This window comes from Seriola aureovittata, chromosome 17, assembly GCF_021018895.1.
Source record: "Seriola aureovittata isolate HTS-2021-v1 ecotype China chromosome 17, ASM2101889v1, whole genome shotgun sequence".
NCBI lineage: Eukaryota > Metazoa > Chordata > Actinopteri > Carangiformes > Carangidae > Seriola > Seriola aureovittata.
Window position 1 is genome coordinate 23134597 of NC_079380.1, and position 21117 is coordinate 23155713.

Sequence of the window (21117 nt, forward strand, 5' to 3'; positions counted from 1 at the left end):
AAAAACAATCCAACATCCGTTTAAATGAAGCTTCATGTAGAATATTTTCCACCATTTATTTTCCTGTGAAAACAGCATTTTCCTTTGGCACTACATTTTTTAAACCGATGAACCACCGTATTCCTACGCACAAGCGCACCTACAGAGCGCACTGCATCACCTGCAGTACATCAGAATCTACTGCAGGTAAAGCACCGACTATATACGACTAACCTCACACAAGCACACGTCCGAAAACACCTGAACTATCCCTTTAACTTTTCACAGGGAAGCGTTGACATACTACGACACTTCTGCTGCTGCACCACCACACAGCGCCCTGCACACACACACACACACACACACACACACACACACACACACACACACACTCACACACACACACACACACACACACACGCACACACACACACACACACACACACACACACACACACACACACACACACACACTTCAGATTCCCTCAGCGTTTCCTAAACAAACTGGAGTTCAGGCAGGTGGCAGATGGAGAGCAATGCAACACTTTGGTAGAAATCGCACCATAAAAGAGGTTTTACTTCTTTTTCTTTTTTTTCTTTCTCTCTAACAAGAAAACAAATCAGCGTTAATTACAAATCAAGGACTCAAGTTGATTTCTGGAGACTTGCATGTTTTCACTTTAAGGCCTAATAACTTAAACGTTCTGGGGTTTTGTCCTTGCGGGGATAATTAACTTCACATCCATAACGACTTTGCAGCTGATCCATCATTGCTCTGACCTCTCTGGCCTTGGTCTTGGCTTTCGGTTGGCTCTTGCGTGCCGGGCTGAGGCTCAGAGGGGCGGGGCTGTCTGTGATTGGACTGCACAGCGGAGTGGACGGGCTCACGGGCAGAGGAGAGTCCTTCAGCTTCTTCTTCTGGGTTTTCAAAAAGTCACAACACACACAGAGTTAAAAACAACAACAAAAAATTAACGTTAAGGAGTGACGGCACTCAGGATCTACTGGACTGATTTCCTTGCGCACACACACACACACGCACACTAATGCACACACACACACACACACACACACACACACACACACACACACACACACACACTGAGGGTGGGATGTTGCCAGGCTGCCTGCAGTTGTCCTTTCTTGTCAGCAACACGACACAGACAGCAGGGGAGTGCTGCAGTGACTGAAGTACTGGGAAACCCTGCTGACACTCTGACACTGACACACACACACACACACACACACACACACACACACACACACGCACACACACACACACACACACACACAGACACACACACACACACACACACACAGATGTGTCAGGGGAAACAAAAGGAGGAGTTTGAAGGAGTGAAACAGTAACAGAAAAGACAGGGAGGATGAGAGGAGAGAGGGAGGAAGAGGAAAGGCTCGTGTCTCAGTTGGCGAACAACAACAGGCCGATGAATTATTGACGTACTCTCACCACGTCTTTCCCCTCTCTGCCGGGCGGACTGGGTTTTGGTCTGGAGGTGGGTTTCGGGGTGAGAGGCGGAGCTGAGCTGGAGGAGGAGGAAGAGGATGAGGAGGAGGAGGAGGAGCAGCTCTGACTGGTGGAAGCTGGAGCCGGCACGGGCATCTGATTGGCTGAGGTAGAGGCATCGTGGAGGAAAATCCTCTCGCTGCGTCGTCGGTTCCAGCCCTCGTCCTCGCTGAAGCCTCCGAACCCGGCGCCGCTGGCGAGGTCGAAGCTGAACCGCCGCGGCGACCGAGGAGAGGGCCGTGGTTTGGGCAGAGGCTTGCGTTTGACCGGCAGGGATTCATCCCGCTTGGTGGGGCTGGACTGGTCGGACTGGCGGCGGGTTGCCGGGGGCAACAGGGGGAGCTCTGGGGCGGAGCGTTTGCCGTGCAGCAGGGATGGAAACTTCCTCAGCCGCAAGTCAGAGCCAGAGTCTGACCACTCGCACTCTGATGAACCTGACAGAGACAGGAGAGGGTCACATGGTGCAAAACACACACACACACACACACACACACACACACACACACACACACACACACACACACACACACACACACAGGCAGTAATAAACTAAGGTGTTAGATTTTCTGAAATCAATAACACCGTGAATAGGACTATTGATCAATTTCAAGCTAATACATAATTCAAGACTGAATCATTACATGCACCCCGATGTGACAATTAGAAATGAATTAATATTTAACCACGAATCAATAACATAATCCCGGACAAACGCTCGGGCGGTGAACCTGCTCAACCACAAAAAAAGACAATTATCGTGTGACGTCAGCGGAAAGTGTGAAACTAGTAAAACGTTCAACATTATTAAATAAGAAGAGAGGGAACCACTTCACAATAAGACTTCCCTTATAAAGCCTTTATAAATGCTTTATAATGAGGTCATTGATCCGGGTTTTAACACTTTATAAATCACATATAAACAAGTTTTAACAGTTTTCGTACACTGATGAAGGCTCACTATTTGGCAAGCAACATCTCACTTTGCCGTTTTTATCTAATGTGTTATAACAGTTTATACATGTGTTATTAAGTGTTAACAAGCTAATTAACACTAGTTATAAACCATTTATAAATCTTTTATAAAGGTCGTCTTAATGTAAAGTGGTCGTCTATATCCCGTTTTGTTCTTTTTGTTTTTTTGCACAAACACACTCCCTCACAGCTCATTCGTGTCTGTCGTGTTATTACCCAGAGTGCTTTGCCTGCTGTGGTGTTTGCTGTCATGGAGGAGACTCAAAGGGGCCGAGCTGACAGGGATCGCGCTCGCCGCAAACCTAGCCAGCAGACCCAAGCCGCTCTCCTCACAGCCGCCATCATCCGAGTCGGACTCGTCGTCCTCGTCGTCTTCGTCCTCGTCCTCCGAGGTTTCTGTTTCAAAGAAAAGATTTTCAGCTCAGGGGACGAGTGCGGCTGCAGCAGAGGGTGAGGGGCCAAAGGTCAAATCACTTCCTATTGTTTCTACTGACTGTGGACACAAAGAGCGCACCACAGAGAAGATGAATGAACAAGAGAAAAACAATCGAGATGCAGTTTCTCTAAGACAAAGACTGAGCTAAGCCCTGAGTGAAAAGAATAGAGCAACACAATTACAGTCTACACAAATACCCAGAGACACACACACACACACACGTCCTAAATTATATGCTGATGAGAAACACCAGTGCAGATGGAGAAGATAAGACTGTCCAAACCACTGCAGCGTGCCTTCACACTGTTATACAGCAGGAGAAACTGCCATTTACCACATGCAGATGTGAGCTGCACACACAGTCAACAGCTGCTGAAACCATGTGACCTGAGACTCTGACTCATTTATTACTGAAGTTAAAAAAAAACAAAAACCCTCAGAGAATATGACAGTGAGAGCTGAACCTGCACTTCCTTTTCTCCAAGTTTGACGAGCTAGAAAAGCACAAACAAGGCAGCACACACACACACACACATATATATATATATATATATATACACACTCAGCTGTCAGTTTATTAGGAACAACTAGCTCTGCAATGATGTGTTAATGTCAAGAGTCAAGTATGTGATCAGTCTGAGGTTGCGTCATGTTGACAGGTGAGCCACCCAATTCAAATCAATGAGGGCAGGCTAAACAACAGACACACCTCTTTTTATAATCAATATATAATAATAATAATAATAATAATAATAATAATACAGTTCAGCAGTGACACAAAATCCACAATCATCACACAGTTGAATCAACATCTTAATGTTATAACCTCCATGACAGGAGGATTTATTGCAGAAGTTTAGTTTTATACTGCCCTTGTTTCAGCTAGGTGTTCCTAATAAACTGACAGCTGAGTGTACACACTGTTGGTTAGCTGCGTATTGCTGAAAGTTAGCAGTTAGGTCCACGGCAACAGATGAGCAGGAGAGCGTCTCCTCAGGGGGTTAAGCGTGTTAACACTGAGGGTGGACGCACAGTACAACATCGCCTCAAGCCTCAAGCTTCTGACCACACCCAGCAGTGATGTCACAGTGTACCTCAGTCCACTTCTACATCACCGCAGCACGGTGGGAGATTAAACCACTGCAAGAAAAAAAAAAACAAAACGAGATGTTCTCGTAATGTTGAGCTGCTCTTTTAACCAAAACAGTGATTTTATTTATGTTGCTCATTAGGACTTTATTTGTGGCTCCAGAAAACAATGAAATAAACTTTAAAAAACATATTTTGAACTTAATTTCAGAGTCAAATCTGGCGCGTAGGTTGTACTGTGGATCCCCTGTGTGTCAACAGTAGCAAGCAGACGGTACAACAAGCAGGCACTGAGAGGACAGCCCTGTGAGGCCCCTTGGTATAATCTTCATATGGAGTTTGAGTAACCATGGTTACCCTTCCTTTAAACCTTTACAAGGAAGTCGGGGTAACTGTGGTTCTCGTTGAACAGCTTTAATTTGTGAGAATAAAAAAATAAAATAAATAAAAAAAAAAAAAAAAAAAGGATTAAGGTAAAAGTTAATGTTCTGTAAATGTAGTTCAATTTCAGCATAGTCCATGTTAGCGGTCAATAAAAAAAATAGAGGGAGGGGCACTTCCTACTTACAGAGCAGGTGACAGGGGTGTGGCCTCAGGCAGGGCGGGGGCAGCGCGGCGACGAGAGCGCAGCCTAGCCTTAGCGTAGCCTGGCCTTAGCACAGTCTAGCTCAAGCAAAGCTTTAGCCACAGCGTAGACTAGCCGCAGCGAGGTAGCGTAGGCTCAAGGCTGCGCTAGTCCTTGCCAAGCTTCTGTAATGTCGCAGCGGCAGCAGTACAAGCACATGGAACAGGCTGAGAGACACTCAAAGCATCATGGGTAGGACGAAGGTGGGGGGAGGAGGAGGAGGGGGAGGGGGGGTCAGAGGCGAGGAGGGAAAGGTGAGAGGACAGAGCAAGGTGTCGGAGAGAGCAACGTAAAAGGGAAAAGGGTTATTTGAAGGTTTAGTAGACACAGAGGAGGAGCTCTATTGTGCAAATATCCCCAACATCTAAAACAATCACTCTCGGTGCATTTACTTCCCCCACAACATCAAACACCAGGCCACATCATCAATAAACATTTAGTCTGATATAAAAGAAGCTAACCGTTTCAGAAAAATAGAAAAAGAGCCAACTAGATTCAATTTCTCTTATTTATACTGAGCAGGGAAAAACGTGTCCAATCAGATTCAGCTCTGTGTGCTCCGAATGACTCCTCCACACATGTTGTTTCAGTTTTCCAGATGTAAACCTTTAGCCGAACAGTGTTTTCCAGCCTTTTCCAGGAGAACTAAAGGGATATTTGACGAACAGAGCGCTAGAGGATGTGTGAGGTGCAGCTGGACGGACCGACAGAGACAGACAGACAGATGAAGCAGACACAAGGACCACAGCGCTTTCGCTTTCTGTACCAATCAAATCAACACCTTTAATAAAGCTTATAGGTACCAAAACTGCAATACAACAAAATCTCACAGTTCACACAATTTTTCAAAATGTACAAATGCTACAAAAACTGGTTTGCAATCCAGGCAGTAAAAAAAAAAAAAAACACCATAGAAATAGGTAAACTCTGTTTTTTCTTTTTTCTTTTTTTTTAAAAAGAAGGCAACTTTTGCAGAGAAGCCAGCAGCAAGAGAGGTAGAGATCGTCAGGCTAAAGCACAGTCTGAAAACAGCGGCCTTAGCGAAAAGCAAACAAAGACACGAGCTGTGACGGGGGTCAGAGACTGAACAGCGAGGGGCGGGCGAGGGGGGGGGGGGGGGGGGGGTGGGGGGGGTGGGAGGGGCTGTAAGATTTGGTCAGTAACCTTGGTCGAAGGAGTCGTCAGAGGAGCTGAGGCCCGCTTCCTCCAGCAGCAGGGATAAGTGCTTGTGTTTCTTCTTCTGAGACTTCTGGCTGGACAGCAGGGACGTCGGCGACGACGCGGTCCGCCTCTTCCTGGTCAGGTTGCCGTGGGAACGTGTCCCTGAGAGAGGGGGCCAGCCCCCTCGAGCGGAATTGTGCTCCTCTGAATCGGAGTCTGGTGCGGAGAAAGTGCGGTTAATGATTCATGAGGTCACAGGGAGGAGAAACAAAACAAACAAACAAACAAAAGATGATTTCTGCTCCACCTCAACGTCAGAAACATCCTGCAAATTAAACCTGAATTAATTCTGTTTCCCACGTTAACTACATGAACTACCGCCACCGTGCAATGGCTGCACAATGTCGAGAAGAAAAAACATCATAGGTCTTTGAGTCTACGAGTCATGCTCCGGTTACTCGAGTTAGATGAAGAGAAATCCCCGGAAAATTAAATAAATATGTTACTTTAATGAATGAAAATGAGCTAAACATGTGAGTCAGTTTTTAAATAAGTCTGGTTGTTTTTCCTAATTGTCAACAAATCCTGTGAAAAGACTAAAACTAGCTTCAGGCTTTCTCCCGATGTTTTCCATCTTGACGCCTCCGTTTGAATGTAAAATCTTTAAATTAAAAGTTTAAATTATTAACTTACTAAATAATTTCTTCAAACAGCTGGGAACTGTAGGAGCAGATGGCACATTTGCAGGTGACTATTTTCAGCGGCGGATGAATACACACTTGGTGCTTGTAAGTATCAGTGACAGCAGGATGGTGTAAGTGAGATTTACTATCTACATCCTTAATGTTGGTTTGAGTCTTTTCATAGACCTTCATTACAAAAAGAAAAAAGAAAAAGTTTGACAGAAACAAACTCTACTGTTTTTTTTTTGTCAAACTATGTTTATGAAAACAGACACACGGACTATTTCCTGCCTCATCACTTTAAATCTTACAAACTCAAAGCAGACGAGCGCCGCTGTCATTAGCGCTGAATTTATAAAACATGACTTCACAGTTTTGTCCTCAGGTACTCACTGTTGGAGCAGCTGCTGAGCTCTGACCTCACAGGAGAGAAGAGAGCGCTCTTCTTCTGACCTTTCACCTTCTGGATGGTCTCCGAGGCGGAAGCCTTGGCGGTCATCTTGTGTTTCCCTCCTTTGGCGGCGGAGTGGATGGCGCGCTCCTTCGCGCGAACGTCGGCGGACTTGCCCTTCGACTTGTCTAACTTGGTGCCGGAGGAGAGTTTGCGGGACGCGCCGAGCGAGCTGAGCTGCGAGAGCGAGAGAGCTCTGTCGAGGTCCGACGCCAGCTGCTCCTGCTCGCACACGTGGCCGCGCTTCGCCTTCAACACCTGAGGAACGCCACAGGAAAAAACGTTACGATAATTTAATCAGAAACGATCACGATCACAAAATCAAAACACGCACTTCTACAGCGGCTCACCTCCAGAGCGTGACTGGTGGACGGCTCGTGGTCATTCCAGCTCTTCTTCTTCTTCTTCTTCTTCTTTACCTTCACTCCTCCACTTCCTGCCTCCGTCTCCTCCTCTTCTCTGGACACTCTGAACCTCTTCCTCTGTCCCTCCCCAGCTTCAGAGTCCTCAGAGTATTGCACCGTCCTACCCACCCTGAGACAAAGGAGATTTCACGCTGAGCATCAAACAAAAAAAACCTGCGAAAATAATAATAAAAAATGGCCGACTTGAGCTGCAGTCCATCACTCACTTTCCAGGCCTGCTGTCCAGTTTGGGAGGTGTGGCCAAATGTTTCCTCTTCCTGGGTCGACCTCTGCCCCGTCTGGTGAGACTCCGCCTCTCATCCTCCTGCTGCTGCCGCTCACTGACACAAACATAAGACAGTTACGTGTTTGTCTCGGCGTGGAGATACCGAACAGGTGGACAGTAGTGAAGTACTTTTACTTGAATCCTGCAGTATATTTTTCAAGTATCTGTATTTACTTGAGTTTTAATTCTTTTGGAAACTTCAGACTTTTACTTCTCTACACTTAAAAGACAAACGGTGTACTTTTGACTCCTCTACATTTCTATGAAGGACTCTTACTTTGAAGCAGCTTTTAGTCTGTGGAATGAATTTTATTTTATTTTGAAAAACGTGGCAGACCACACACCGAGTTAATCACAGGTCAGTTTGAACTCGGCAGTGGCAGGTCTAAAGATGTTTGAAATTTTATGGGTTTGAATCCGACCCGCCGCCCTGTGCTGCAAGTCAACCCCCCACTTTCCTGTCCTACTATACTTTCAGAATAAAGGCAAAAAATGCCCAAAAAGAGAGAAAGCAATAGCAAAACAACAATAGCTCCTTTTGTTGATCCAGTTGTGTTTTTATGTCCGTTTCTACAGTTTTATCATATTGTCGAAGCAGCTTTCTGTTTTTATGCGCCGAAGGTCTGAACACCCCCCCGCCACAAATCAGACAAGCTGCTCTTGTTTTTAAGAAACAGCTGAAAACTTATTTTAATGATCTTGCTTTTAATTAACAAAACTTTGCTTTTACTTACTAAGTTTTTATTCCTTTAATTGTTTTTTTTTTGTTTTTGATTTTATTTTTCTTCTACAAAGCTGCAATTATGTATGAAAGGTGCTATACAAATTAAGTTTATTATTATTATTATTATATTCTACAAGCTTTTTATTCTTTTATTTTTGTATTATATACATTTTATATTATTATATTTTATTCTATTTTATTAAATGAAGTACTCCAGTACTTTAACTGAAGTAAAACTTTGACTTGTATCGGAGTCATATTTGACCAGGAGGATCTTTACTCTGACTCCTGTCATGCAGCTGTGTATTTGTGCACCTCTGGGTGTGTGTGTGTGTGTGTGTGTGTGTGTGTGTGTGTGTGTATGTGTGTCCGTGTGTAATTATAGCAGCAGATGATTAATTCCTTTTGAATGTGGTTCTTCCAACACGTGTGCGAGCTGCGTTCAGGAGCACTCACTGCTTGTCCCTGCGTCTCTGCAGCTTGCTCAGCTCCCTCTGCTTCTCCTTATACGTCTTCTGCAGCTCAGCCAGGCGGACGCGGTATTCCACTTCCACGGCGTCCAACATGTCCACAGACATTTTACTATACAGCTGCAGGGAACGAGAGACGCACAAAAAAAGTGACAACTCTGTCACAACATTTCACAAACATCTCATCTCTGGGAGACCGTGACAATTTCTTTCCCCTTCATCTCACCGGCTCCTCCTTCCTCTGCCTCCAGCTGTACTTCTTGTTGGGATCCAGCGTCCTGGGCAGATCAATGTGCGACTGTTTCTCTATGGCGTCCAACAGGATCTGTCTGCTCGCTTCGAGAAGACAGTCCAGACCCTCCAATGTCAGATCTGGACGGGACGCACAGAGCAGTAAAACATTAGAGGAGTATTTGCAAGTGTTACATATCCTTTATTTCTGCCCTCTCGCATCTTTAACTACGTTTCCCACCGTCTCGTATCTACTCACCCTGCTCCTGGCTGATGTTCTCCATCTCTCTCTGGGCCATCTGGCTGAGCAGGGCCATCCCCTCCAGCGCCACCATCTCCAGAGGCCCCGCGCTGCCGCAGTCCTCACCCACAGGAGGGGTTTCGATTTGTGGTAGGAGTATCGGGGCAGGTGGGGTGCTGGGTCGGGCCTGGGCGGCCATCTCGCTGGCCGTCAGCAGGGCGAGCATCCCCGCCATGGGGTCCTCGGGGCTGATGAGCAGCGGGAGCGGAGAGCCGGGGGTGGGGGGAGGGTAAACGGGGGTTTCGGCAACACTTTCTTTCTGACTGGGAGTGTGCGGGTCGATCGGAGTGTCGAGCTGCTCTGGTTCACACACAGCACCGGTGCTCTGCTCCAGTGACACACACTTCTGAGCCGACTCCTGGCTGTCTGAATCCACAGTGATGCATGATGGGTATCGTGTTCGCTCCGGAGCCTTGATGGCCTTCGGTTTGGGCTCAGCCTCTGTGAGCGGAGGTGGTAGAGGATACGCTGCCTGACACGGGTAAGACGACACTTCCATTTTGATTTGGCCTCCTTCCTTCTCTTCCTCTCTGACTTCCTCCAGTCTTTCCCCTTGTTGCGGTGTTGGACTGGGGACGTGGAGAGGTAGTGGCGGAGGCTTGGGCTGGGGTTTCGGGGCTTCCCCGTCCGTCTCTCTCTCCTTGATGACTCGGACGGGGCTGCAGGTCCGGCGAAGGGGACCCAGAGGTTCTGGCATCACGTCCAGCTGAGGCCGCTCGACACCGGGCTCCTGCTTGAGGAAAGATCCCGTCTTTGACGGCTCCAGTTTCTGTGGCTTGATGTCGGTGTCCAGGAGCCTCGAGTGGAGGTGTGCTGACGGCAAAGGAGCAGCTGAGGGCGGAGAGCGGGAGCGGCGGGGTGGGACATGTTCTGTGTTTGCCCCAGAGGGTGCTGGGATGTGATAAGGGGGGAAAGCTGAGCCGAATGGGGCAGTGATGGACTGGTAAGGGTAACCTGCAGGGAGATCTGTAAAACACAAAGGTTAAAGTCAATTACAATTTCACACACACGCCAGGCTTCCCTCACACTCCTGAAACCTTCGTCGTCATGTGACGCTCATCACAACGTCTCAAACATCCCACAGGCTGAAGGTGTTCATGAACTAAACACAGCGATACAGACGTTTCAATACACAATCAATTCAGCCATTCAGTCACAACATGAGGGCGGAGTCAGACTCACCAGAGTAGATGCCCTGGAAGGAAGCAGAGGTCGGCTTCTGTCTCTCCGTCTGCTCCCTCCGTCCCACCTCCCCTTCTTCGGCCGCCTCCTGTTTAGGCCGCCGTGGCGAGGACGGGGGCGGAGACGCCGAGCGGGGTGAAGGCGGGTGAGGCAGGGGCGTCGGCGGGTGCGCCAACACCCTCTGCCCCCCTTCCTCCGACTTGAGGGTGGTCACCGGCGAGGGGAGCGGAGGCAGCGGGGTGAGGGAGGACGTGGAGGGAGTCGGCGAACGAGAGGGAGGGGGGAGTTTGCGAGGATGCAGGACGGGGGAGGGAGACGGGGAAGAGATCGAGGAGGGTCTGGGTTTGGGGTCCGCGTTCCGCTTGTCTGCTTTGTCCTCCATCTCCGGCCGGTGCTCGCTGGCCTTCAGACGCTCCTGAAACACAGAGAGGACAGACGTCTGTTGTGTGTTCAGAGCTGCGTCGACCTGCTGCTGTAGATCCGCCCCTGCAGGTTTCACTGGATTGTTGTGGCTGAAATATCTGATTTCGCAGCAGCTTTTCTTAAAAATTTTAATGTTTTCAAGTAGTTTTTTTTCTGGCAATGAAACTGCGGAGGAAAATAAAAATTGCAAAAATTGCCGCCTTCTTTTTTCTTTTGTAAAATTCATTAAAAATCGAAGGGCAACTTGTAGCAGTGAGAATAAATCCGGTGCGGGTGGCGACACACTTCACAGATCTTACAGGGAAAAAGAAGAAGAAACAAAAACCTCATGATTTCTTGCTTATGAAACAGTTTCATAATGATCAGCATAGATGATGAATGAAAGGATGTTTTCCGTCTCTTCATCTTTAGTAATTAACGATTTAACTCACTCAGCAGCTCAGAGGCGACCGGCATCTTTTAAGGTGGAATGTTTCCTTGAGTGTTACTTCATGCACGATTTGACGTTTGGAAATCAATCAATACACCTTAAATGTCAATATGATATGTTTTTATCAGCTCTCTACATGACGGACTCTTGAATGACGATCGGATCTTCAACAGCTTAAAACTGTAGATAAATATCAACCGGATTATTTGAACTGTAGATATTTTATTTCAGCTGGAGGATCAAAGCAGCGGAGCGTCGCTCCGGCGGCTCTACACCTGAGGATCCACCACAATGTCGCAGCGCTACAAAACTATTTAACTCTGCTTTCGTGTAAAACATCTGGGAATGTCTTCACACGGTCTTTAACAGTGACAGTTTGTTGGTAAATGTGGGACGTTCGTGTCACACACGTCTGCAGCTTCACAAACAAGCTTCAACCCCAGAAACAAGGAAGTGAGTTTGGTGCAGGGACTGGTGTGATTGGTTCAACTCGTGGGAAACTCAGATTTGTGCAAAAGTTGTGGTGATTTGACAAAAATGGACTGGTTGAATTTGCGTTAATCATTGCTGATCAATACAGGGTTCGATCGATGTTTATTTATCGATGTGTGTGTGTGTGTGTGTGTGTGTGTGTGTGAAGCCCACTTACGACCAGCTGTGCGTTCCTCTGTAGCTCCAGGACCTGCGCCGTGTGCTGCTGGATCATGAGCAGCTCCTGTTGCCGGAGCATCTGCTGCTGGGAGAGGAGCTGGAGCTGGGCGGCGTGCTGCAGCGAGCTGCCTGTACCGTAAACCCCCGACCACACCGGGGCTCCACGCTCCAGCACATCACCCCCTGCACGGCAGCGAAGGGGAGGCATGAAGGAAGACTGTTTGTTTACACTAATTCCCAATAACAACATCTGTCTCAAGAAGACGAACGAGGAACTCAGGAACAGGTTTTCATACCGTAGTGCGGCAGGTGTTCAGTAGGGATGACTATTAGCTGTCCAGACTGTGGGTCCCTGGCAAACTGGTAGGACGGGGGTAAGGAGCCTGGCAGAGAGGGGGGGTAGCCCGGGGGGAGGGTCTGGTGGAGCGAGGAGGGGCCGAGGCCTGAAAGTGACGGGAGGGAAAGAGTTTGAAAAACATTAAGAGGAGAAAAACAAAAACATCTGAGCGGAGCTGAAGCTAACCTTTACTCCGCGTCATTCTTCATGCAGTATTTATACCTGCGCCGAGGCCGTAATGGAGTCACATACGAGCGCACACTCTGAATTCAGACTTTTCAGATGATTTTGTCTTTCTCTTTTTTTTTTTCCGCCCTCGGTGTCTAGACAGCGCTGGCCCTCAGGGAGCTCTGAGCATGCATGCATATCTCTGCGTCTGTGTGTGTGTGTCTCCATGTTTTCAGATGGTATGTGTGTCCTGATGCTGTTATTTCTGGACAGCGTTGGAGGAGGAGGAGGAGGAGGAGGAGGAGGAGGTCTGGAATGTCCTGCAAAGATCAGGAATGTCTGTGGCACTTGACCCCCGGAGGCTGTTGCTGGACGGCTGCTGCTCAGACAGAAAACACCTCCCTTCCCTCTGCGCCAATCAGACGAGATACATGGAGAACTCACCGAGCTCCTCCTCAGCACCAGGGCCCAGACGCATAAATGATGCAGACACATAAAAACCACTCGTACGCCATTTACGGCACATAAATTGGTATTTATAATACATTAAACTACATATATTTTATATATATTATATATATTCTAACTCACCAGCTGTGCAATATCACTTCTCTGCTGCTATCGTCTTGTGCTTTGTTATATTTATTGTCCAATTGTACATATTATATTATTATATTCATCTTTTTTAACTACTTGGTGCTGACATTTAGGCAGTTTTTTTCTTCCTTGTTCTGTCACTTTGCTGCTGTAACTCTGCACATTTCCCCACTGAGGGACTAATGAAGGAATATCTTTATCTTATAAACACAGAATGTGCGGCGAGAACGAACGCACCTCACGGTTTTCCCAAAGAGATCCGAGTTACAGCGAAAATACAAAATAAGCCGAGACATTATTATTATCTGGTTTACACAGCAATAACAACTTTACAATTCAAAAAAACTTTTAATAATTGTGTTTGTGTGCTCGATGTTTCCTTCATCATCGTTTAATATCCTTATTATTTACTGCGAGTCACTCTGTAACTGCTTCATAGTATTTTAATATTCACTAATTACAGTTTTAGAGCCTCTGGAGTCTAATTAAGACTCTAGTCTCAATAAGTTCAGAGTAAAACTTTCCATCAGAGCGATTGTGCTAAAGTGAACTGATGCAGGTTTGTTTCCCCTCAGTTTCACAATCAGTGAAATTCTCCTCCTCCTCCTCCTCCTCCTTCTTCTGTGGCTGATCACTTGTTTTTTTATTAACGACAAACTGACTGATTAAAGGAGCAACTTCATCCATTTATGACTCATGTGCCCAGTTTCTCAATGAGTGAGATTTATAAAGCGGAAACCGCACGAACACACAGATTTATAATTCTGATTAAAAGAGTTTTAGAGAGAGAGAGTTTTATGCATCCGGCCCACGGGTCGTATTAACACCGATAACAGATCAAGACACAGACGCCTTCTGAAAACCGCTGTGCTACTCCACAGCTGTTGTACCCGCCCACATCTGGCAGTCTACCTTAGTGTCGTTCATCCTCAACAGGAGAATCTTTCAACTTCTACTACTGCTCGTTTCACCTCGACGTCGCGATGAAAAAACACCTGCGCTCGTAAATTGCAGTTGTAATAAAATGTAAAGCGTTTGTGCGACTTCTCCAACCAGCAGCTGCAAACACAGATATTCAGATTCCAAAGAAAAGCCGTAAATCTTCACGTCTGAAACTCGAATATTTCACATTTCTGCCGATTTTTTTTCCTGTCGATCGACTAATCTATCAATCATTTGACTTCACCTGATACAAGCTGCTGAATTCTTGAAATCGCTAAAATACAGCACGTGCAACTCTAGCAGTTACAGGAATGTGAAGCGCAATTTAAATCTGAGCTCGGTCGCAGTCAGCGAGCGTCACCGGTCACGGGTTCGTCCACTTACTGTAGGGGGCGCTGGAGAGCCAGACTGGGGGGGCTCCGGGCCGGGGTATCCAGGGGTGAGAGGTCAGAGTCGAGGGGTCTGGAGGCCAACGCCCCGCCCCCGCCAGCGCGGCCCCTCCCGTCACCATGAGGTTGGGCGTCATGAGGCTGGGTGTCATCATGCCGGGCGTCAGGCCGCCGGACAAAGGTGCAGGGTGCATCTGAGTGAACTCCGCCAGCTCTTTGGACTCTCTGAGGAAACAAGTGCACGTTCTTGAAAAACTGAGCACATATATATATATATATATATATATATATATTTCCTCCTTTAAAAGTCCGGTCAGCCACGCCCCCTCACCTGAGCACTTTCTCCTGCTCGCGCTCCAGTCGGCCGGCCAGCAGTCTGTCATCGTGGTGACGAGCGCGGTCCTCCCCCCGCTCCTCATCTAAGACACGATTGGATGTTTAGTGGCTGCACGTTTAATTCCCACATGTGATATACATTAAAGACTACGAGCTAAGACAGAAGGAAAATCGGGCGGTGGAGAGGTGAAAAGATATGTGGGGGAGAAAAGTGGGTGAGAACAGGGGAGGGAGGGGGAGGAGACAAGGTGACACCGGCTCTGTAACGGTGACACGACACATGTCAAAACGAGACGAGGGGCTAAAAATACAATGTTGGGCCGCAGCCTGAGCACAAAGAGCGTGAGCACACACACACACACACACTGTTCAAACACACAAACACACACACACACACAGTTCAAACACACACACACACACACACACACACACACACAAAAGGAGTGACAGCTCTCACTTCGAGTGTCAGCTCTTATCAGTTATTAGTCTAGTGCCACGGGAGATGTGTGAACCTCTCCTCTTACTCTTACTCTACACACAGCTGACTAAGAGGGCCGGCGGCAAACGATGGAGATGGGGAGCAAAGTAGTAGAAGAAGAAGAAGAAGAAAAAAGAAGGAAAAGCAGCAGCACTCAACCAAGACATCCAGAATAAACATGAGGATCTCCTCTGCGCGCTCTTTCCCTTTAACCCTCTTCCATCTCATCAACGCTGACTGAAGGTCCCCGAGCAGTAGAAAGGTTTTATACGAGAGTGCTGAACCCTTCAGTTCTGCTCTGGATGTGTGTGTGTGTGTGTGTGTGTGTGTGTAGCCTGTAAAGGGACAAGAGACTTTAACAATCCCTGACATGCTCCGCAGGAAAGGTTTCAAGACTGTTACCAAGGTTACAGGGAGCCTGTCCCACATGCTATCCTCCCTGCATCAGAAAGCCAGCGATTAGCGCTGCACGCCCCCTCTCTCTCTCTCTCTCTCTCCTCCATCGCCCGTCCTCCTCTCTCCATCTCTTAACTTCTTCACTTCCTGACATACCTCTCTCTCTCTCTCTCTCTCTCTCTTCTCGTCTATCAACCTATCGATCTACATCCATCAGTCCATCTTCTTATCATTCTCCTCCTCCTCCTTCTTCTCCTCCTCCATCTATCCATTCATTCATCCGTCTATTTGTGTTTTCTGTGTAAATCCTCTGCTGTTTATTTAGAGCTCTCCTCAGTGTGAGGGACTGATGCTATTAAACCAATCACTCTGCTCAAGCAAGGGAATGAATAAACCCCCAACAGGGATGCATGTGCACGTGCACATGCACACACATCTACAGCATCTCGCAAACACACACACACACATACACACACACTTGCAGTCTGTCATTCTCAAGACTGATCCATTGCTTAGCAACGCACCCATGGTCTTATTGTAATTCAGGGCTTGTTTGTAGCTTTTAGCTGCACTCTGTAATGACATGTTTAATGCAGAGAGGGTGGGGGGGGTGGGGGGGTGGAGCTAAAGAAAAGAGTGGAGAAAGAGAAAAGGGGGCCTGAGGTGGGACAAGTGAGGGAGTGCCTCTACAAAGACCTTCTCAGAGAGGAAGGAAGGGCGGGGAAGGAGGGAGGCATTCAACCAAGTGAAAAGAGCAAGAGAGAGAGAGAGAGAGAGAGAGAGAGAGAGAGAGAGAGAGAGAGAGGGAACTGTGAGAGGACAGGAGAGAAAACATGGAGCTGAGAGAGAAACAGAAACAAGTGGAAAGACAGAGCGATGGAGAGGGAGCACTGTCGCCGAATGACCTTGAGCTACGGACGACGGCGGGGATAGCGATGCAACACAGAGACGCCGTTTAAAACAAAAACATCCCGTCACATAATTAGCAAAAAAAACTAAATAAATAAAAAGTTGTTTTAACAATTCCAGTCACGTTAACGAAGACGAACACCTCAAAGTCAAACAGGGGCTGAGGAAATATGACTTTGATCCCAAAGAAAATGACTCGTCCATTATTCATGGAAACCAAAATGAGGAATCATTTGTTCTTGGTTCGTTTAACTAAAGGATCTATGTTTCCTGTGAGAGCCGCCGCAGAGAGAGCGGGAAAGCAGAAGCGGGAAAAAAAAAAAAAGAAAAAAAGTGCATTAGATGAATGTTTCGAAATATATTAAGTAGAGTTGATTTAACTTGCCAGAAACTATCAAACATGAAATGACTTGTGTGATCAGCTGACTCCTGCAAGTCGTTCCAAACCTTTGAGAGACAGTGAAAACGGAAACGGCGAGAAGTGGAAACTTTTTCCAACGTCATCGCGTCAGATTCGTTTCTGGTTTTATCTTCCGCTTTTTCCGTATTTACCTTTGATGGTTGTTTGCAGCAGCGGCCTCTGTGTGTCCGAGGCGCCGCTCGTTGGTTTGCCGCTGCTCCCGCTGTCTCTCTGCCGGGCCACGGCCACAGCGATGCCGACCGGAGGGTGGCGCACCTCGCCCTCGCCCTCCCGGCCGAACGAGCGGGCGCTGTCCGGCCGCTCCTGCTCCCTCTTCAGCTGTGGAGGAATCCTCAACGCCCCCGAACCGGCTGACCCCACCGCTAACCTCTCCCTGTCTCTCTCCCTCTCTCTCTCCCTTTCCCGCTCTCTCTCTTTTTCCCTCTCCCGCTCGGCGTCCATGCCGATGTGAGCTAGACCGCCAAAGGGCCCCCGGCCGTCCGAGGCGTGCCTGGAGGACCCGGGACCTTCAGCGCCGAAGTTTCCGCTGTATTTAATTAGACTCTGCATGGCCGAAACCTCCGTGGGGTCTGAGCCGGCTCCCCCGCCTCGCTCTCCGCCACCGGACCCGCCCGCCAGCGACCCCCCGGGTCGGTAGAGGGCTGATGGGTCCAGGTAGCGTCTCTGACTCCCCTCCTCACCTCCACGCCCATGTCCATGTTGGGAGGGGTGTGTCTGGGGGGAATGGCTGTGGGAGTGTGGGTTGTTGTTGGGCCGGTGAGTCGTGTGGGGGGAGTGGGACACCTGTGTGTGTGTCGGCTGGCTGTGCGGCGAGGAGAGCGCGTGTCCGTGTTGGGCCGCCAGAGCGGCCATGTGAGTCGTGGCGTAGTTAGCCAACGGGCTGATGTTATTCCACTTAGGCTCCGCCCCCGCCCGCTCTATACCCAATCGGAGTGAGTGTTTAGGGATGTCCCTGGTTTCCGGGCTGAACCTTGATTGACCGGAGGCGTACGACGAGTCCACGCCTCGTTTACCGACGGAGCCGTTGGAACAAATGACAGAACCTTCCTCTCTCTGATTGTTCGACTCGCCGGACTGAGAGAGTCGAGGGTGATCCATCAGGCTCCGGTAGCTCTCCCTCTCCCGGTCTCTCTCCCGTTCTCGCTCTCTCTCTCTCTCCCGTTCACGCTCCCGCTCTCGCTCTCGATCTCTATCTCGCTCCCGCTCTCTGTCCCTGTCTCTCTCCCGCTCTCGTTCTCTCTCTCTCTCTCTCTGTTTGTTGTCACGGGCCTGCGAGGCGATCTGGATGGGCCCGGCCCGCTCGTCGTAAACCTCCACAGAAGGCACATATGTCGGGGCGCTGACCCGCTGCTCTCTGATTGGCTCTCTGGGTGTGGAGGGGTGGGGCGGACCGGCGACGGAGGGCTGGAGCGCGGGGGGGAGGACATAAGATATGTGGAGGGTCCCGGCCGACGTGGCCACAGAGTCGTTCCTCCTCTGTCTGTCCGACTGAGAGTTTGAGTTGTTGGCGTTAGAGTTGTGGTGATGATGGAGTCGAGAGCCGCCATCTTCATCCCGACCCCCTCTGTCAGTTTCTGGTCCGTGGAACCTGCCCGCACCTGGAGGGAGGCAGGGCTGTGGAGGCGAGGGCCTGGACCTGGCCTCCACTATGGAGGGCTGAGAGTGCGATTTGTGCTGGTGGAGGTGAGGATGGAAAGACCAAGTGTCTCTGTCTCTCTCCGTGTCCCGGTCCCTTTCTCTTTCTCGTTCCCGGTCTCCGCTCCGCGCCCTGCGGTCATCCTCGCTCCTCCCGTCTTGCGTCAGGTCGACCACGCTGTGCGGCCGCTGATCCTCTCTCGACCGCTCTCGCTCCCTCTCCCTGTCCCTCTCCCCCCGGTATGTCCGGTCCCTGCCGCAGTCCCGGGACGTCCTCTGGGGGGGCGTTGAGCTGGACGGGGCGGGCGGCGGCGCAGACAGAGGATGGAGAGGCGACTGGCTCAAGGAGGCTGGTAAATAAAAACCATCTACAACACAGAAAACATAAAACACGTGAGTCTAAAACACGCAGGTGATAAAGATTCATGCGCACAGCAGAGCGGACGTCATGCATATTTAAATCTAACTATAACAGACCTACAGTGGATCTGCAACAGCCACATCAGGGAGAGCAGGTGACAACCTGCTGCACATTAAAGCAAGAAAACAGAAAAAGTATCAGGGCCGAGACTGCTCCACCTGTCAGCCTGTTTCCAGCTGCAGGTGTGGCCCAGTTTCACAACTCGCTGCAGGTCTCCTCATGAAAATGAGAAAAGGCTCGACACAAAAAAAAAAAAAAAAACCCTACATCCACTGATGTATCACAGGATATGAAAGGGTATGTACTCTAAATCCAGCCATTCGTCTCAGTGAATGTTGTCGATGACAGTGACTGACCTTTATGCGAGTCGTAGAGCGGGTGCTGGGAGAGCGAGGGAGGATCCAGGTGCCCCAGGGACAGGTAGGGGCTGGAGTAGAGGCTGCTCGGCAGTGGAGGGTAACCTGAAGACACCAACACAGAACACGTCACACACGGCAGGTCAAACAAAACACGCCACTGATCCGCCGGCGATGGGAACAGATAGAAGAAGACAGATGTAGATTTAGAGCTGCAATGATTAGCTGATTAATCAATTAGTCGATCGGCACAATATTCAGACATTTGGTTCATCGTTTCAGTCTTTTTCTAAACTCAGCTTCTCCATTGTGAGGATTTACTGCTTTTCTGTTTCGTATCATTTCAAACTGATGTTGGTCGAACAAAATACGACTATTTAAATCATTTAATGAGATGTGAATAATCAATGTTAATCAATTAATATTTGCTCTTTAATTAGATATTACCCTGTTTTATAATCCGAGTTTTTAAACAGTTTTGTGCTTTTTTACTTCTATTTTTTATGCTTCTCTAGTTTCTCTAAAGCACATTGACCTCTGTGTCTGACGTCGCCTTGGATCCCGAGATAACGATTAATCACTAATGAAAATAATCCTAAATTCATATTGCAGCTGTATTTATATTCACTTGAGGCTCATTCAAACTGAGGCTGGATCCATATTTAAGTTAGAACTAGTGATCATCAAAATAAAGCTGAATTATTTCTCTGTCGCTCAAATAATCAATTAACGGACAAACAGTCTCGGCTCCACCTCGGACTAGTCAACAGATTTGACCGCTTCTAAAAACGCTGTAAACTTTCCACGCCGACTCAACTGTGTAAGACAAACGGTCACAGTCGACCCCACGTCACCTGCAGCTACTCGTTTGGTTCATGAGGTCAGTCTGGCGTTGGTGTTGGGCAACAGTCTGCCCGTCGGCCAGCTGCCGCTCTCAGAGACCAGATCTTAATATAGACAAAGCCTTGGCGCTCTGGATCTGTGTGTTACAGGTCGAGCTGACCGCGACTCTGACACTGGCTGGTGTCACGGTGTTAGGCCGCAAGTAAAAAAAAAAAAAAAATAAATAAATAAATTAAAAAAAGACTGCCACCCAGGGAGGGCGAGACATTCCCTGTTTCCACGCTCCGGCCATTCCAAGAGGTCTCAAAGACGCCGCTGCCGTTCCAGCACGAAGCGCCGGGGAGAAGAGCCCGAGTATAAATCTGTCTGCTCTCCGTTCTGAGAGGCAGAACTGGAGAAGGCAGGGGAGGCAGGTGGTGGGGGTGTAAGTGGTTAGAGGGAGGCACAAGGAGACAGAAATATAAGAGGAACGATGTGACGAGAGTAAAGGAATGCGGGATGGGTTTCTTTCAAAGCTTCCTTTAACCACAGCTAACAGCTAACCTTGATCTCTAACAGCTTTGATACGGGGTTCCTCTGCCGCTACGCTGCATCCCAGACATATCCACAGTCTGCCTCGTAGCTGCTGCCCGGAAACGTCTCCGGCTTTTAGTAACTTTAGCTGCTATTAAAGCCAGCCACCAGGTATTAGGAAGCTCTCTTAGGCCGTGAAGGATTCTATTCATATCGGAGCAAGTGGAGTCTACGGCTGCTTCAGGAGCAGGAGCTATTAGCTTCTTCAGCTTTAGATACTCGATTTCAATTCATGCTAAACTATAAATCAAGCATCAAAAAGGTCCGTCGCACCTTTATCCCTCCTTTCT

General features: G+C 48.5%; 1 protein-coding gene across 3 annotated transcripts in view; it reads right to left on the reverse strand.

The window, feature by feature from the left end:
• tnrc18 (trinucleotide repeat containing 18) overlaps window positions 1-21117 on the reverse strand; it is a 52315-nt gene that overhangs the window by 12512 nt on the left and 18686 nt on the right. For 2 of the 3 annotated variants that reach the window (XM_056402106.1, XM_056402107.1), the window contains exons 4-20: window positions 19412-19516; window positions 17131-19002; window positions 14791-14878; window positions 14455-14684; window positions 12323-12469; window positions 12025-12209; window positions 10523-10937; window positions 9299-10306; window positions 9035-9180; window positions 8795-8928; window positions 7556-7669; window positions 7275-7458; window positions 6867-7182; window positions 5794-6006; window positions 2696-2875; window positions 1445-1941; window positions 760-897 (exon numbers count right to left, since the gene is read on the reverse strand). In XM_056402106.1, coding sequence (XP_056258081.1) covers window positions 760-897; window positions 1445-1941; window positions 2696-2875; window positions 5794-6006; window positions 6867-7182; window positions 7275-7458; window positions 7556-7669; window positions 8795-8928; window positions 9035-9180; window positions 9299-10306; window positions 10523-10937; window positions 12025-12209; window positions 12323-12469; window positions 14455-14684; window positions 14791-14878; window positions 17131-19002; window positions 19412-19516 — 5972 coding nt within the window. The remainder of the gene's footprint in view (window positions 1-759; window positions 898-1444; window positions 1942-2695; window positions 2876-5793; window positions 6007-6866; window positions 7183-7274; window positions 7459-7555; window positions 7670-8794; window positions 8929-9034; window positions 9181-9298; window positions 10307-10522; window positions 10938-12024; window positions 12210-12322; window positions 12470-14454; window positions 14685-14790; window positions 14879-17130; window positions 19003-19411; window positions 19517-21117) is intronic. The other variant, XM_056402108.1, reaches the window with a different exon arrangement.